This window comes from Triplophysa dalaica, chromosome 16 (genome assembly GCF_015846415.1).
Source record: "Triplophysa dalaica isolate WHDGS20190420 chromosome 16, ASM1584641v1, whole genome shotgun sequence".
NCBI classification, from domain to species: Eukaryota; Metazoa; Chordata; class Actinopteri; order Cypriniformes; family Nemacheilidae; genus Triplophysa; species Triplophysa dalaica.
Window position 1 is genome coordinate 20,490,133 of NC_079557.1, and position 18,854 is coordinate 20,508,986.

Here is an 18,854-nt window from a genome sequence, read left to right on the forward strand (position 1 = left end):
GTTTTTCCTTTGCATTTGTAATTGTGTTGTTTATTGTTTTAAGTATTCTTTAATACAATTTTACCATAGTCAAAGCCTCTGAAATAAATCCTAGTAAATGTGTCAGGGCCGTGTGACAGAAAGCTACTCTTTAGGGATATTCTCTTTTGATTGATTATTTAACAATGTTTTGATATATATTAAAAAAGAAAGGGCATTTATGGCCATATTTTAGGTAAAAGTACACAGTGTGAAATATAGCTTAAATATCCATTTAAAGTGTCCATTTAACCAAAATAAGTTTTTTTTATATTTTTTTTAGTTCCGTTTCACTTGTTAAAAGAAGATATGAGTCTCATTACAAGATATTGTTTTATTTTCCTACAATTTTTCAAAAAAATTTGTACAAATAAAATGGTTTACTCTTTATATAAAAAGATAAATGTAACTTATGATAAAATACTTATTTGGTTTGAAAATGATGTAATGACGCCACCCAGTGGCTGTTGAGAGAAAAACAGACATCAGTTCAGTTTGTAAAGGGGTCAAGTTGTATATAACTGGCCAATCAGTGGTGTTACAGGTTGGACGTTGCAAGGAAAGCTCCATCATACACAGCATGATCTGAGGAGAAAAAGTCACTGACGCCCTCCTCTGACAGCTGGCCATATTCATTGTTGTAGAAGGTCTGGCCGGAGAGCTGGCTGAAGAACGCTGGACGTAATGTGCTGATGCTGCCACTGCTGCTCACAGACGGAGAACTGATGAGGCGTTCTGTACTGCAGCCTGCTGATGGACTGAACACACAAGCAACAGATGCATTATAAGGCTTTTAATTATAAAACATTCAATGTGACATTACAGTATTAACAATGATACGTTGTAGTTGAAGTAATTTCTATTTTTTCAATTTCACCTACTTTTTCAACATCCCTCTGTGCTTGTGTTCAAATCTCTCCAATTCGTCTGATGCCAGAACCATCCCGCTGTCTGTCTGGCTGTCCTGCTGCGACAAATAAAGGTTTGAAACAAAATTCATGTCAATGTTTGAATGTGAGGGCAAATACTGTGTTTTGTGAAAGTTTGTTAGCCATACATGATGTGTCTTGTGTGATGTTATTTCCAGAGGAAGTTCTTCAAAAGTCTTCACTCGAGAGTGACACGTATTGGAGCGGCCCACCATGATACACCCAGCAAACGGCACACAGTTGTAATATCTGCCAAATATGAACATGTGCATTCAAGAGGTTACATTGCAATTTTCAAAAATGTATTTATACCCGTCTCCCCCAAAAATGATGATATCCATATTAGCAGCTGCTTACTTTGACATCAACCACCAAAGCCGTTAATAAGCTATACAGTTAATAAAGTTTGATTTTCTCTGAAACCACTTTATTTACCAGATTTAAAAACATACATTTATATACGGATAGTCCTCTGTAATTATTATTAGCTTAAAAATAAGTCAATATGAGAATCCTACTGTTAAAATAAATAAAAGTATGTGCACCCTGTGGACAATGTGTTACAGGCAAGTCTGATCTCCTCTTGTGATGGCGGTCTAGATGAAGCTTGTGAGAAGCCATCATCCTCTGAGCTCTCAGACAGATTCAGGGGCAATTCCTGTTTACAGAAAGACACTGTTATACACTAAAATATCATTACAATATGACCAGAGAAGAATCTCAATTTTTTCCTGTCATGATGTGCTCTAATGTTTCTCACAGGCAGACTGTTTTCCTGCAGCAGATCTCCGAGTATTTCCACCAGTGCTGGAAATGTGGGTCTTTCCCTGGGTTCGCCTTGCCAGCAGGCTATCATGATCCCATATCTACCAGTACATATGATTAGATCATCAAATATCACATATCATATATCACATTAGATCATCATGAAGCATATCACATATCATCAGATCGTATAATCAAATATCACACATCATATATCGCATCACCTCAGACCATCATACTGTTTATCACATATCATGAGAACAACATACTGTATATAACGCATCACATCAGGCCATCATATATCACACATCACATCAGACCATCATATATCACACATCATATCAGACCATCATATATCACACATCATATCAGACCATCATATACCACACATCATATCAGACCATCATATACTATTTCACAGATCACATCAAGCCATCATATATCACATCAGACCACCAGATATCACATATCACATCATACCATCATATATCACACATCACATCAGGCCATCATAAATCACATCAGACCCTCATATATCACATCAGACCACCATATATCACACATCACACCAGGCCATCATATATCACACATCACATCAGACCATCATATATATCACACATCACACCAGGCCATCATATATCACACATCACATCAGGCCATCATATATATCACACATCATATCAGACCCTCATATATCACACATCACATCAGACCATCATATATCACACATCAAATCAGGCCATCATATATATCACACATCTCATCAGACCATCATATACTATTTCACAGATCACATCAGACCATCATATATCACACATCACATCAGGCCATCATATATCACATGAGACCCTCATATATATCACATAACACCAAACCATCATATATCACATCAGACGCTCATATATATCACATAACACCAAACCATCATATATCACATCAGACCATCATATACTATTTCACACATCAAATCAGTCCATCATATATCACATCAGACCCTCATATATATCACATAACACCAAACCATCATATATCACATCAGACGCTCATATATATCACATAACACCAAACCATCATATATCACATCAGACCACCATATATCACACATCACATCAGGCCATCATATATCACACATCACACGAGGCCATCATATATCACACATCACATCAGACCATCATATATCATACATCACACCAGGCCATCATATATCACACATCACATCAGACCATCATATATCACACATCAAATCAGGCCATCATATATCACACATCACATCAGACCATCATCATATATCACACATCACATCATGCCATCATATATATCACACATCACATGAGATCATCATATATCACACATCTCATCAGACCCTCATATATCACACATCACATGAGACCATTATATACTGTTTCAGACATCACATCAGGCAATCATATATTACACATCACATCAGGCCATCATATATCACATCAGAAAATCGTATATCACACATCACATGAGATCATCATATATCACACATCAAATGAGATCATCATATATCACACATCACATCAGGCCATCATATACATCACACATCACATCAGACCATCATATATCAGACATCACATCAGACCATTATATACTGTTTCACACATCACATCAGGCAATCATATATTACACATCACATCCGGCCATCATATATCACATCAGAAAAACGAATATCACACATCATATCAGACCATCATATATCACACATCACATCAGACCCTCATATACAGTATATCACACATCACACCCTCATATATCACACATCACATCACACCCTCATATATCACACATCACATGAGATCATCATATATCACACATCTCATCAGACCCTCATATATCACACATCACATGAGACCATTATATACTGTTTCAGACATCACATCAGGCAATCATATATTACACATCACATCAGGCCATCATATATCACATCAGAAAATCGTATATCACACATCACATGAGATCATCATATATCACACATCAAATGAGATCATCATATATCACACATCACATCAGGCCATCATATACATCACACATCACATCAGACCATCATATATCAGGCATCACATCAGACCATTATATACTGTTTCACACATCACATCAGGCAATCATATATTACACATCACATCCGGCCATCATATATCACATCAGAAAAACGAATATCACACATCATATCAGACCATCATATATCACACATCACATCAGACCCTCATATACAGTATATCACACATCACACCCTCATATATCACACATCACATCACACCCTCATATATCACACATCACATGAGATCATCATATATCACACATCACATCAGACCCTCATATACAGTATATCACACATCACATCACACCCTCATATATCACACATCACATCACACCCTCATATATCACACATCACATCAGACCCTCATATATCACACATCACATGAGATCATCATATATCACTCATCACATAAGATCATCATATAGCACACATCACATAAGGCCATCATATATCACACATCACATCAGACCCTCATATATATCACACATCACATGAGATCATCATATAGCACCCATCACATTAGACCCTCATATATCACACATCACATTAGACCATTATATATCACACATCAAGCCATCATATATCACACATCACATTAGACCATCATATATCACACATCACATCAGACCCTCATATATATAACACATCACATGAGATCATCATATATCACTCATCACATAAGATCATCATATAGCACACATCACATAAGGCCATCATATATCACACATCACATCAGACCCTCATATATATCACACATCACATGAGATCATCATATAGCACACATCACATTAGACCCTCATATATCACACATCACATCAGACCCTCATATATCACACATCATATCAGACCCTCATATATCACACATCACATTAGACCCTCATATATCACACATCAAGTCAGACCATCATTTATCACACACCACATGAGATCATACAGTAGATCACACATCACATCAGACCCTCATGTATCATACATCACATTAGACCCTCATATATCACACATTACATCAGACCATCATGTATCACATATTATACATATCACACATTAAGTCATCCTATATCACACTTTATATACATTACATATCAAAATAGGATATATCACATTACATATCAGACCAGCATATAATACACATGAGACCAGCTCAGTGTCAGATCAAAAGGCAAACACTCACATCTCAGGGGAAGCATTATCTGGTGACCTCATCCTGGTACCATCTTTGAGTCGTTTGCAAAAGTCTTCATCAATCTGAAGGCCCGGGTATGGAGATGCACCTGACAGAAGGTGACACATTTACATCAAAAATGTGTCATTTGTGTGTTTAATGCTGCCTCTAAATAATGAAGATATTTTACCTAGAGAGAAAATCTCCCAGAGCAACACTCCAAATGACCACACGTCACTCTGACTGGTGTAAACCTTGTCAAAGATGCTCTCTGGAGCCATCCACTTCAGAGGCAGTCTGGCCTACAGGTAACACATCACACTTTAACCATGATCAGAGATGCTGCTGATGTCAGTCATGTCATAAACATAACCAATATTATTTTCTCTTTTTGACTTTCACAAATAAACTTCTTTATCAATTTTTGATTAGAATCATTTTATTCACTATTTTGATTTGTTTGCTGATATGTTTAAAACATGAAGGTCATACATGTTTATATTGATATAATATAAATATAATATAATTAATGTATAAAACAATGTATAAAATAGTGCTCTGTAAAATGTTAGACAGCAGCAATCGACTCATGTTTAACATCATAATGTCAATTGTTTACTGTTAAACCAGTTTACTGGTAAAACGGTTCACAATTTATAAACCTTTAGATCAGTAACTCAAAATTTAATTCTTACATTTCCTTTGCGCACATAGTCAGGATCTTTGTAGATGTCGCGTGCCAAACCAAAGTCACAGATCTTCACCACGTTATTCTCAGACAGGAGGATGTTTCGGGCCGCCAGGTCTCGATGGATACACTGCCACATTCAGACAACAATCCACATCAGTGCTGTATTTCACAGGACATCAGTAAATCTGACATAATACATTGCTTCATTGTGACATAATCATCATGAAGCACAGCCCTGAGACATCACCAAGGATTCATCACATAGGTTGAGTTATTGAGATACAGGTCAAACATTTATAATCCAACCTTTCGAGACACCAGGAACTCCATCCCTCGTGCAACCTGAAAGCTGTAGCATATCAGATCCTCTATAGTGAGCGGAGTCTTCCACAGATCATCCACTGCGGTCAGAGAAAACACAAATATTACTCAGATATATATATATAATTTTATATATCTATATATATATCATTTACTGTATACTGTATATCCCAACAATTCCCAGGTGTCATTCAGTTTGTCTAAGCAAACCTCGCTAAATGTTCACCTCTCTAAATGATGTTGTGCCCATGTAATGTTTGCAAGTCCATGAAATAAGCAGTTTGTGTTCCATAGAGTGATGTGAATATACATGTCACAAATGTTACAGTTGAAATGTCTCACTTCATGAAACCGCTTACGTTTCTCCAGTGATGGAGAGCTCTTACCCCGAGACTGCATCGGGGGGGTGATGTTGGAGGAGGTGGATGGCTGATGTCCACTCTGGTCCACCTGCCCCGCTTCTATCATTCTCCGCACCTGACTCTGAGTTTTAGGAGAACGATCCTGATGACCAACACAAGCTCACGTTAATATAAAAGCAAACAAGTATCATACATGAGTTACAACCGATTACAGTATAATGCTGCATGATGGATATACAAGGATGGTCGAAGTTTAGGGTCAATTGACTAAATAGTTTTTCATGATTCCGATATCCTTCAGATGCAGATAAAAGGTTTCCACTGCAAAACTAAAATGACATTGAATAAAAATGTGTTTGTAACAAACAGACTTGGACTGAATAATAAAGAAAAAGTAACCGAGAAGAAACCAGATGAGACAGGCACTAGTTGCATCAGTTTTAATATAAAACATTAATAAAGAATGACTGTATGTTATTTTAAATCAGATATTTTCTCTCTCACCCTGTACGGCAAGAAGAATTCCCTCTTGGCACGCAGGAAGTTGGAGAGATTTCCATATTTACAGTATTCCACTATGACCATCAGAGGACCTAGACATCAGAGACGGTTAGACGGAGATCAGAAAAGGAAATCTTATGTTTTAATCTCACACACCCACACTTTATTCACAGAAAAGAAGAAGTTAACTGCATCCCCACTGAAACCGGGTTAACTATATACTTAAAAGTTGACCTGTTTTGTTTTCTAAATTTTGTGTGTGAAATAGACTGATCGATACACACACACCGTTGGGTTTGGTACATGCTCCGAGCAGATTGACGACATTGAGATGGTTTCCGATGTGAATGAGGATTTTCAGTTCTGACATGAGCGCTTTGTGTTCGCTGGCAGTAGCTCCATCTGTCCCAAACACCACAAAAACCGTTCCAGTGAATGTCAGCATCATGTTGTCCACTGACTGCGGTTTACAGATGAGAACGTACCTTTCAACATCTTGACGGCCACTGTGTTTGAACTGGTTTTCTTGTCATGTGCACTGATAGAAGCCTCAATCACCTTTCCGAACGCGCCGTGTCCGAGCACCTTCCCTACAAACATGAAGAAAGAGTTAACTGTTAAGCCCATAGGACATTGAGTCCCAAATAAGCGTCCAAAATTTCTGCATGTTTAGAAATAATTATGACCTGAGAGACAGCGTACAAGCAAAGGCCAAATACAAACTGTTTGTGCAACTGTATGTGCAAAGACATTTAGTAAAATACAATGCGTCTAGTGTTGTAGTAAAGTTAAATGTGCAGTGTATGAAAGTACCGAGACGTAGTCTGTCTCGGGGTCTCTCCCATTGGCTGGAGTCATAGGGCAGGTATTCGCACTGATCCTCCAGCGGCACCTCCCCTGGGTCCATGATGATTGACAGATAACCTGTCTTGATATCAGCTGGGTTCACCTGCGGGACAACAACACAATGACTACCGCTGATTGAATGTAGAAAGAGTCTTGAAGAAATGCTGACTTGGCCGGCCATGTTCAATTTACAGTTAGAATGCTAATGTGGCTTGAAAAAAGCAGATCATTACTTTGGAGCCCTGAGGACATTTCGACCGGATGTATAGGCGACGGAAGTTTCCTGAATGACTGAATTATTTATTACAGAGACTAAGGGTGAAATTGAACTTTGTGAGTTGAGTGTAAGGCCAACTGTTTGTACTGACCCGCTTAACATTGCAAAAGATGACGAGAAGAAGAACCCAGAAGAAGATGGCGATGACACCCGTGCCGATGAGAATGACTATCTCTACGTTGGTCCTGTCATCAGAACCTGGAGGACAAAAACAAATGCTGTGTGTGTTAAAACTGTCTGTATAAACACATATTTATCACAAATTCCTTTCACACAACATGTCAGCTCTGAACCGCTCACTATCTTCACCACAATATTCGACTATATTAATTATTACAGTATTGAGCAACACACTATTGGTGAGCTGGTGCAAATCTTGGTGTGGATAATAAGCTTGTGCAGCGTTTTTTAACCTCTTTAGTATGATAATGGTAATTTGTCTAATGTCCAACTCGATTTTAAGATTTAAAGAGAATAGAGAAGATTTATAGAGCATGAACAATGGAAAGGTTTGATGGTCTAGCTTAAAAGAAATTAAATTAGCATCTAAAGCCAGTCATAAAGGTACATTTTTCGAAATTGAGATTTTTGCAGGATATGAAAGCTAAGCTTCCCATTGATACAACAATAAAAAAATCTTGAATCTAATGTTGCAAATTCACTTTAAAGTTGTTCATCAGAGACGCTGTAGCAGGCCGTTTCTAAGAAGAATTTGTTTAATGCTCTCTATTAACTTACTATTGTGGAGAGTAGATGAACCCGAAAGATGAAATTCTAATCTACACTTTACATCGATATTTTTTTACGATTTTTGTAAACGATTTTGCTGCATCCACTCACAAAAATAAAGTTTTTATATATTTTAGGAATTTACAAAAAGTCTTCATGGAACGAGATTTTAATTGAATATCCTCATGATTTTTGGCATAAAACTATTTTGAACCAAATAATGTTTTGTTGGCTGTTGCTACAAATATAATCAAGCGACTTATGACTGATTTTGTGATCCAGTGTCAAAAATGTGTCTGTTATGACTAGAGTTAGCATATAAAGTATGAAACAGGTTTCTGAGGGATTTGAGGGTTTGAGGGATCCTGTGGTGGCCAAATTTCTGAAAATGTCAAATTTTCAAGCAAAAATCTTAAGAAGCTCACTAAACATGTTTTATTTTAAATCTAATTATGTCTGTCTAATAACGGTCTGTAACAATGTTATTTAAGAGATAAAAGCAGGGGATAGAAGACATCATTAGCCTGGTATGAAAGCAGTGGAGGTCTATGAGATGTCATTGTGTCCTAATGGAGTAAAACATTTGTGTGTGTGTTTGTGTGTGTTTGTGCATCAGCTTATGTGCTTCTACCCCTGGCAATAAAAGAGAAGATAAAGACAACAGTGAACACCACAGCGGCCCGTCACAAAAGAGATGTGCTCACCAATGACAGACACAGTGGCGGAGGATTGAACACAGCCCCTCTGGTTGCAGGCGGTGCACGTGTACAGACCGGCGTCCTCCTCTCTCACTCGCTGAATGTTCAGAGTCCGATTAGAGTCCTGCAGGAGGATCCCTGCACACATCCACAAAACCACACAATCACACAAGCGGACTTCTGACTATATCACTTCACATACTGAAGCCGTAGGTCCGTTTATTCGTCGCTTATTCTGCACTGAAGTTTCGCAATGAAAACGCACAGCAAGCTCTTGATATTTAAATGTTTTTTTTAACTGGAAAAAATCGTTCCTCTGTGTCTTTAATTTTATAGTTTTAAGGCTGGAATACACTACAGCACTTTTAAAATCTGAAGAGATTTAAAAACTAGTAGGGCTGTCAAATGTTTCATGCAAATAATCGCATCCAGAATAAAGGTTTGTGTTTAAGTAATATATGTATGTGTACTGGGCATATAACTTTGTTTTTATGAAAACATACACATACGTGCATATATTTAGAAGAAATAATACATATAAAATTAGCAAACATTTATATATCATTTAAATTACTGGTAAATGTATGTGCGTAAACACATGAAAATATTTTCTTTAATATGTTTACATGCATGTGTATGTGTTTATAAGTCTAGAATGAATACGCACGGTAAAAAACATATAATATGTAAACACAAACTTTCATTCTGGATGCGATTAATCACGATTAATCGTTTGACAACCCTAAAAACTACACATCACACACTTGCAGACTTTTTGAAAGTTTGCAGAGAAAAACAGGGGATCACACACTACGCCAAAAAATCTGCAGACTAGCGCAGACTTTATGCAACAAGTCCAGAAGAAAATCTGGGCAAAATCTGAGCAAAAGACTTGTAGACTTCGATATTTTTGTAAATTTCAAACAATTTGTCAAACTTTTGAGTTCTTTGCTATCTAAACAAATATTCAAAAGTCAAATATTTACCTCGACTGTTTCTGCTTCAATGACAGGATGCCACATCAAAAACAGATCTTAAGACACACAATTGTTTCCGAGCATTTTTCCTCTCATTATAATAAATCTGCTGCCTCTTGATCCGTCATGTCTAATTTACTAAAAGATGACAAATAAAACTCAACAAAAACAACTCTCTTTTTTCTTCTGGACTCAATGAGAAACCCGCCATCACTTCAAAACAACCATCAGATGCACTTAATGGTCATGGAAGTGTTAATGAAAACCATACGTAATTCACAACTTCAGTGCATTTTATTGGCTTTAAAATCGACTGCGGTTTCTTCATGAATACAATTAGCTAAGCAAAAGTATTAACACAAATACTGTGCAGACCTCCTGCTGTTCTCTAACGCTTGAACTGAATTTGCACCCCATATAATAACCCCTCAACACACACACACACACTCACAGAGAGAGGTCTTGAATTTTACTGCATGTGAATTCGCTTATGAGCCGCTATCAGCCCACATCTATCCCTCGAGGTGTGTAGTTTTACTCCCGCTACATGCAATATAGTAATGAAAATATTCATCATGGAGATTGAGAGTGCATTAGTGTAAATATTTCAGACCTGGTATTACATTTTGCGTGTGACTGATAGTCATAGTGTGTATGTGTGTGAATATGTGTGTTCCTTTTAAAATATGTGCTGGTTTGGCTGGGACTGCTGTGTGGTGTATAATGTGACCTGTAATGGGATCATTTCAGAAGGGGCCATTGTGTTAATGTGACGGGGGACTGAAGAACATGCAGAAAAAGGAAGAGGGAATCAAAATAAAGAAAAACAGTTTGACTAGAAACTTCTGGTCTCCGGGCCTCACTTTATGCATGGTGACTGAAGATATGTGCATATTGCAATAGAAGCGATAGTGAGTTTTAAGTGGATGCAGATCGCAAAGATACAGGCACATGTTAGTGACTGTGTGTGCATGCATGTGTTCTGACGAATGTAAAACGATCAACCATCAGAAAAAAGATGTAACATATAAGTTGGTCATTCCCTTTTATCAGGCTCAGTTAGTCTCTGTGGTATTCCTGCGCGGATGTGAGTCAGACTGCTCCTTCAATGTATGTCAGTTCAACTTTTTTTAGTGTATCAATCTAACATATCTTTAATATCTGTGACTTTGGTTAAATACTCTTGAGAGTTCACTGTTCAAATCCGTGACCTGAAGTAGGGATGTAACAATATAAAAACCTCACTCTACGGTAACACCTCGGTTTAAAGTCAGTGGTATGATATTTGTTGCTATATTTAAAATGATGACCGTAAGCATCCTTTTTGGTTGTCCTCTAATCAGAACTGTTGCTTAGATGTAGGAGTCATAGTATGAGATGGCTCAAATGACCTAAAAATCCCTAAAATAAAACAATTTGCACCAGATGGACCTTGCCAACGGTAACATCTATTGTTTTGTGAACATTCTCTACGTTAGGACCAGTAGACCTGTTTCATACAGTCATGTGACCTGAATAATATTGAGACGATTCTGCTATTGTGATAACACGATATCGATAACGTTCTTACATCCCTATAAAGTTCTGTTTGAGTACATGACCGTCTTTCTTCTGCAGAACACAAAAGAAGATATTTGAAAGAATGTTGATGAACGAACAACGGCGATACCCATTAACATGCATTGGATTTGTGTCCATACAATAAAAGTGAATGTGTACCGCCGTTGTTCGGTTACCAAACATCTCCTTTTGTGTTCTGCGGTAAAAAGAAAGTCATACAGGTTTAAAAGGAAGAGATGGTGAGTAAATGATGACATTTTTGGGTGAACTATACCTTTAACTGTGCTGTAGGACAGACATGATCAACTAACCTGATATATGTTGGAGGGGCTGGTTGTCTTTGGACCAGGAGAGCTGGGGTGACGGCGTACCCACCACATCGCACTCCATCTGCAGCGACTCACTCACGTTCACTGTTTGATTGGTGGGGTTGTGACGGTAGCGAGGTGCCTCCAGGGCTGCAAGAGAGAGAGAAAGACCTTTCATTTTGGTTAGGTCCAATGAGATATATCACTAGCAGATCAATATGCAATGACCGAGACCGATAAACCGCCACTGCTGGACCAGAAAATTGTTTCTTATTAAATGACGTTCACCTTTGACTGGTATGTACTTGCGGTGACAGTGTTTCTCCCCGCTGCGCCGGTTCTGCACCTCGCACACGTAGTTGCCCTCGTCCTGGAGCTGGATGTTGGCGATGGCGAGCTCTAGGACCCAGTTGTTGCTGGAGGTCTGGAAGGAGAGCTTGCCCCCAAGAGACTCAGCGTACTGGTGCAGACTCTTACAGTCCAGCTCTGGAGGAACAGCCTGCGGGTCCAGACGGTACCATTGTAGGTTCTCATACGTGTAGTTATCTGCATTACACTTCAGTCGCACCATATCCCGCTCCAGCGGTTCCTCTGAAGGCTCCATCTCAATACCAAAGCCTTCTGGGATAGCTGAGCCATTGACAAAATCAGAAATGTGATAAGAAAAATGTATCACTTTTTTATTGATTAATGAAAACATATGACGTTGCCGCATTATGCCAGTGTGCCATGGGTTTTGCCAGGGCATTGCTTTGTAGTTACTCAAGTGTTTGGAGTCATCTCCAATAGCAGGTTGCTATTATTTTTTTACGCACTTTTATCAAAAACGTTTTGAGATCAATTCAGTCCGTTCACCCTCTAGGAATCAGACCCATGTCTCTGGCATTGCAAGCAATTGTTGGTGATCACTCACTTGTTACATAGAAATAGATCAAGCGTTCATCTTTTCCCACTTTGTTCTCGGCTGAGCACTTGTACATGGCGGACACGTTGGCATTTTGAATCACCACACGACCTACGGCCTGAAAAACAGCAAATCCAGATTCTTCATTTGGATCACAGCAAGACTCTCTCTTCCCCCCGTCACTCCCATTCCCGAGCAATACACAGGATATGATCTCACAGGTGCAACAGAAAACAGGAAGAGAGTGTCGTGTGTTTATTCCCTCTCCGTCCAGGATGCGAGCACTGCAAGATTGAGTCAAATATTTCGAAAGTGGAAACTGTAACGCGTCTGCACCCTGCCGCCCCTGAATGTCACGTTCCAGATGTCTGTTGTGGTATGAAAACACTCGGGGTTCAAGCAGGGGGCACTTGATATAATTTGATTCAGACATTTATGGGAAATGTACAGGAAGGAATTAAAACAGGAAGCAAACCTTTTCTTTCCCGTCCACCATCTCTGTCAAACTTTCGATACTCTCAACGGTATTGACAGTGTGGTCCAGATCCAAATCTATCCAGTCTTGACATACAGGAATCTTATCTCGCTGGCCCCTTCGACCCCTGTCAAATGTCAGTAGAAAGTCAGACTTTGAAAATATAATATGTAGAGGAATCATTTCATTCTAAATCAAAAATATGCTGAAAAATCTAAGAACCTGAATGATGTACTGTATGTGTGCGTGGGAATAAAGGTAAACAGGGGAATGGAGTTGAGGAATATCAGGATGCACACGTGGACAGTTCCTATACCAGGAAGAGCTTTCAGATGTGTCTACCTTCCTGTGTGTGATGAGAGCTAACTAAGGATACAAATAAAGGCCACAAACTGGCTCTCAAAGATACAGAAACGCCAGAAGCATACCTATCAAAAGATAGATAGGCAGATCAATAGTTTGGCTATACCCCAGTAGACTTCAACTGTTGGTGGGAACTGCGGTATGTCTGCGGCTCTCTCTGAATCTGACACCCATCCACATTACATCCAAAGCAGATTAGAGACGAGTCTGATCTTGCTGTTCTTAAGATACACTACCTGCTAACAGAGCACTATAAATATCCCCAGCGCCCCTAACCTCTCCACCCTCCCCAGCTGCCTTATCTTCAGTGCTGCCACCACGCCGCAAGATAATAAACACTTCTGACAAAAATGGGAAAGTAGCATCTCCATCAAGTGAGTGACCACAGGCACATCGCCAAAAGGGACAAAGATTATCCTCTCTGAACTCCGTGTGAACCGTGAGCTATCACATTTAACATTCAGTAATGATTTGACAGCTAATATTCCCATTGAATCCGTACTGTTGCACAAAATCCCATCCGCGCCTGAACATCCTGCTGATGTTTTTAACATCTGAACAAAGAGCAGCTCAGAACCCATCAGTCGTCGCTTACAGGGTTCTGCGGGTGCTGTTGAGACCGCAGGGGCTCCACGGCCTCCACTGCCAGGTGATGGTGGCCGGGGGGTTGCCGGTGGCGGTGCAGGTCAGGGTCTGGCGACTGCTCTTCCTGTAGGGGTTGGTAGGCGCTGCTGCCTCCTTCTCGTGGATCTGGGGAGGAACTGCACACAAAGATGGTCTTTTAGTCCATATCTGTAAGCTTTGAGGCCACCTGTATGCTAGCGTGCACTAGTAAGTTGACTGACATGACAGCAATGGATGAAACAAATATAAAATTTATTAGAATTAAGTTACCATTAACTATGAGGGTATAGTTGAGTCTTTTCTCCAGGGCAGCTGCTGTGTTTTTCACTATCACTGTGTATTCTCCAGCGTCCTGCTTACACACATCTCTGATCTCCAGAGCCTGATTCAGGACCTTAAATCTGCTGAACTCCGGCCGTCTGCTGATCAATTTCCCATTCTTAAACCTGCACACACACATACAGAGATGACCTAATAATACTGTCTCTATTATTTTAAATATATGTTGACAATATTGACAATATCAATGTTTTACTTGAGCAAAACCACTGCAAAAATTACTTTCTATCTTAATATATTTGTCTTGTTTTCCAGTACAAATCTCAAAAAATTCTTGAACCAAGATGTTTTTGCTTGATGAGCAAAATGACCTAAGAGAATAAGTCTTGATTTTAGACAAAAAATATGACATTTCAGTGAATATTTGCTTAAAAAAAAAAATAATAATAATCTTTAATCAAGGTAAAAAAGACAAAAATCCTAAGTAGGAAGGTCATTTTTGCAGTGGCATTTATTGAGAAAAGCCCATTGCATCATAGCATCTTTCTTCATTGATTTACCACTGAGTTTCCGGTAAAGGGTATGCTGACAATTTCACTGAGAGACGGACAGATTTTTGTCCATCTTTAGCCTCTATAACAGATCCATTCCTGTAGTCCAAACTGATGAACGGCTTTTCTGTGGAGTTGAAATAGCTGTTACATGACAGACGTTCAGATATGCAGTTTTATAGACGCACGGGTAGCACTAATCCGGCGTGACCAACCGTGAACTATGACTACAGTAGTGAGATCTCGTGTTGTCTCCACACTCCCGGCAGAGCAGGTGTAGTATCCGGTATCACCCACGTGAACGTTATGGATAGTGAGGATGCTGGACACCATGGTGGCTTTTTCCAGGACGTTGCGCACGGGTTGAATACTCGCCAGTCTGTTTTCCTGATACAGAACCGTTTCGACAATAAGAATCTCATCATTGAAGAAAACACATTACGGTAATTAGAAGATGTGGTGGACATGAGCTGCTTAACTCGAATGAAAGTAAAGCTCGTTTTCAAATGCTCATCATTTTGTGTATGTATGTATTTATGAATGTATGTATGTAAAATACATTGCATTTCTGGAAAAAATGACACATTTAACTTCAGATTATACAAGAAATCTAGCAAAAACTAACTAACACTGGTACAGAAAAGAAATAGCAGACAGTGTAAATAATGCCTTGAGCAGATTAGTGGTCACTGATCTGACAACAACAGATGTGCGGGAGGATAATAAATATGACGGTTTGCATTTGCTTGCAGAGATTTATTACTACAGAAAGCAATCGCATGAAAGCCACCAGCCATTTGTTCACAGGCCAATACCTCCTCTTTAATGAGATTAAGGTTGTTTATTCTGGCTTGGACAGGCCTTGCAGTTCATTACACCGATAAGCACATCACACAGGCTGGTCCGCTTATTACCTTTTGGCCCGGATAGTCCCACTTGAATTCCACAGCAGTGTCGAACTCGACCAGAGCCGTGCAGTTGAGCACCAGAACCTCCCCCTGCATGAGCTCCACGGGTGAGTCCTCAGGAAACAGCTTGAGCTCGTAAAACTTCAACCCTGTTGAGTGTTATTAACATGGAGTGTTAAGCTTTTAGGGCTGCTGACATACTGCGTGTAACTTTGTGATACTTTTGGAACATCATTTTTTGGGCAAATGTAGAAAGTACAGCGTCATTTTTGCATACAAAGGGGTTGCCAGGAAGATGCTGTGTTGTTGCTAAGGCACTCCTTTTTAGTGCATTGCTATTAGGAGGCTAAGCCTTGTCATGATCCTGCCTCACCTTGTCATGCTTTTCTAGTCTTGTGGCAGGGTCAAGACAGTTCCCACGTGTTTTGTGTGCCAGCGCATGGTCATTGTTGTGATGACCATGCGCTCGCCTGTCTTGTCTCTTGATCCCGCCCCCTTCCCATCAGTGTTTGATTCCCCACACCTGCCCCTTGTTAATTATCCCTTGTTAGTTTCCCCTATATAATTTCCTTGTGTTTGTTATCTTGTGATCGTTTGTTGTGTTATTTTGGTCTGTTACCCCGTATGACTTTGCGTCGAGTCAATTCTTGGCAAGTTACGTTTAGTCCAGTCAGTTTTCGTGTAGGTCAAGTATTATTTTATGTTGTCTACGCGGTTAACTGTGCCCGGTTGAATCTGTACCTTATCCCCCTGTTCTGTTGTTTTACCCCCTCGTGGGTTTTTACTTTGGGTTTGTTCTACTATGGTCTTCATTTCCATCACCACTGTCTGTGTCTGGGTTCTGCTTCCCGAATCGTGACAAGCCTGATCTCTTTGAATTCTTAACTATTTTACGAAGTGGATAATGCGTGAATTTGTATGATGTGATGATTGATGTTGCATGATGTTGCATGATTCATCCCAACTACAATTAGATCGTACAAATTCATGGCCCGGTTTCATGGACAGGACTCAGCTTTAGTCAATACTATGCCTTAGTTAATTTAGGCTATTTAAGTCGCTTTTATTAAATGCATTACTGATGTTCACCTTGAGATAAAACACTGGCACTACCATATTCTGATATATGTCTGGGCGAGTTAGTTTCACTTCAGACAGCTCAAAATTGCTACTTGGAATTGTTGTCTGATCTTGTCTTATGTTGTATTGTTAAGTTCTATGATTGTTTCTTAAAATGCTTTATTATTTTGTTCTGTTAACTATTTATCTTTTAGGATGATATGTAACATTCTGTCCAGGGACTACAGATGAAAAATAGCTTCTGCTAATTCTCGTACATTAACTGTTATGTTTATTAATATGCAATGTCCCTGTTCAAAAATATATATATATATCATTTTTGTCTGGGACTAGTCCTAATCCTTCTCTGTTAAACCGGGGCCATGTGATTTAGCCACATCATAACACCCAATAATGAATCTGTACCCTTAAACCTAACCGTCACTGGCAGTTTGTAATAACACATACACATTAGACACCTTTTAAAATAGATACAAATTCCAAGGATATAACAGAGACAAATGTGTAGTGCTGTGGTTCTCCAGGACAAAAATGAAAAAAATCTATACAAGGTTTTCATCCTTGTCCTCTGTGTTTGTGTTCAGTACACTTGCCAATGATCTCATTCATCCAAAAACATCCAACAGATGCTATTTCGCAATTACTAAAATTTAAAAGTAATAAAGTAACAAAAGTAATACTCAAATATCTGTTATGGAGATCCGCTGGTGCGAACAGTCACGCTCTATAGCTCTAAAAAGCCTCATGTCAGTTTTCTTTTAACCCTCAGAGAAAAATAGACTGCTGATACTGGCAGACGTTTTGTGTTTTTATCAAAATGAATGAGGATCACATCATTAAGCAGTGTAATGACAAAACAGAACGGGTGAACTCACAGAGAGAGCATTCATTCATGTCCTTGGATGAAGTTCATGTGAGTGTTAGAAATTCTCAAAATACGAAATCAATTCGGTTAGACGTGGACAATGCGTTTTAGTAAAACGTGTTCCTGGTTCGTTCTTTGGTGGTCTGAGAAAAATAACAAACCAAAAACCAGTCGCAGTCTTATCCCAATACAGTAAGAATATCCAGAAGAATGTTTCTCTAGTCCCTAAAATTAACATCAAAGGCCAGTGATTGGTTGATTGGATGTTTGTCATTCCATTCACTGGACATGGGACTTTTCTAAAATGCCTTGATGTAAATGATCCGAGCACTTTTATGCTGCTTGAATGTCTAATCACATCAAAACAAACCAAGTTTGAAACCCATTTTACCTCAGTAATATGAAACGCTCTATATTTTAAACCTCTCTAAAGCATCCTGATGTTTCCCAAATAGTAGCTAACCACTCTTATGATATCTTTTTCATGTATGTTTTTAAAAAGGTTTGATAGAATATATTCAAAGAAGATCTCTTTGGCTATTGACAGCATTGACCAGATGAGAATGTAAATACATAGATCTTCCAACTGTATGCAACAT

The 18,854-nt window shown here is 39.0% G+C and overlaps 1 protein-coding gene across 5 annotated transcripts in view; it reads right to left on the reverse strand.

Moving 5' to 3' along the window:
- Positions 1-343: 343 nt before the first annotated feature.
- flt4 (fms related receptor tyrosine kinase 4) overlaps positions 344-18,854 on the reverse strand; it is a 34,910-nt gene continuing 16,399 nt past the window's right edge. The window contains exons 6-30 of one of the 5 annotated variants that reach the window (XM_056769893.1): positions 16,317-16,459; positions 15,618-15,789; positions 15,412-15,529; positions 14,843-15,018; positions 14,544-14,709; positions 13,586-13,712; positions 13,120-13,228; positions 12,495-12,836; positions 12,210-12,356; positions 9,368-9,499; positions 8,026-8,132; positions 7,625-7,760; positions 7,297-7,401; positions 7,100-7,213; positions 6,815-6,903; positions 6,308-6,452; positions 5,934-6,028; positions 5,632-5,754; positions 5,127-5,238; positions 4,946-5,045; positions 1,708-1,813; positions 1,493-1,605; positions 1,076-1,196; positions 900-982; positions 344-776 (exon numbers count right to left, since the gene is read on the reverse strand). In XM_056769893.1, coding sequence (XP_056625871.1) covers positions 557-776; positions 900-982; positions 1,076-1,196; positions 1,493-1,605; positions 1,708-1,813; positions 4,946-5,045; positions 5,127-5,238; positions 5,632-5,754; positions 5,934-6,028; positions 6,308-6,452; positions 6,815-6,903; positions 7,100-7,213; positions 7,297-7,401; positions 7,625-7,760; positions 8,026-8,132; positions 9,368-9,499; positions 12,210-12,356; positions 12,495-12,836; positions 13,120-13,228; positions 13,586-13,712; positions 14,544-14,709; positions 14,843-15,018; positions 15,412-15,529; positions 15,618-15,789; positions 16,317-16,459 — 3,401 coding nt within the window. In that variant the 3' untranslated portion in view covers positions 344-556. Of the gene's footprint in view, positions 777-899; positions 986-1,075; positions 1,197-1,492; positions 1,606-1,707; positions 1,814-4,945; positions 5,046-5,126; positions 5,239-5,631; positions 5,755-5,933; positions 6,029-6,307; positions 6,453-6,814; positions 6,904-7,099; positions 7,214-7,296; positions 7,402-7,624; positions 7,761-8,025; positions 8,133-9,367; positions 9,500-12,209; positions 12,357-12,494; positions 12,837-13,119; positions 13,229-13,585; positions 13,713-14,543; positions 14,710-14,842; positions 15,019-15,411; positions 15,530-15,617; positions 15,790-16,316; positions 16,460-18,854 lie in introns of all 5 variants that reach the window. The other 4 variants (XM_056769891.1, XM_056769895.1, XM_056769894.1 and 1 more) reach the window with 4 other exon arrangements.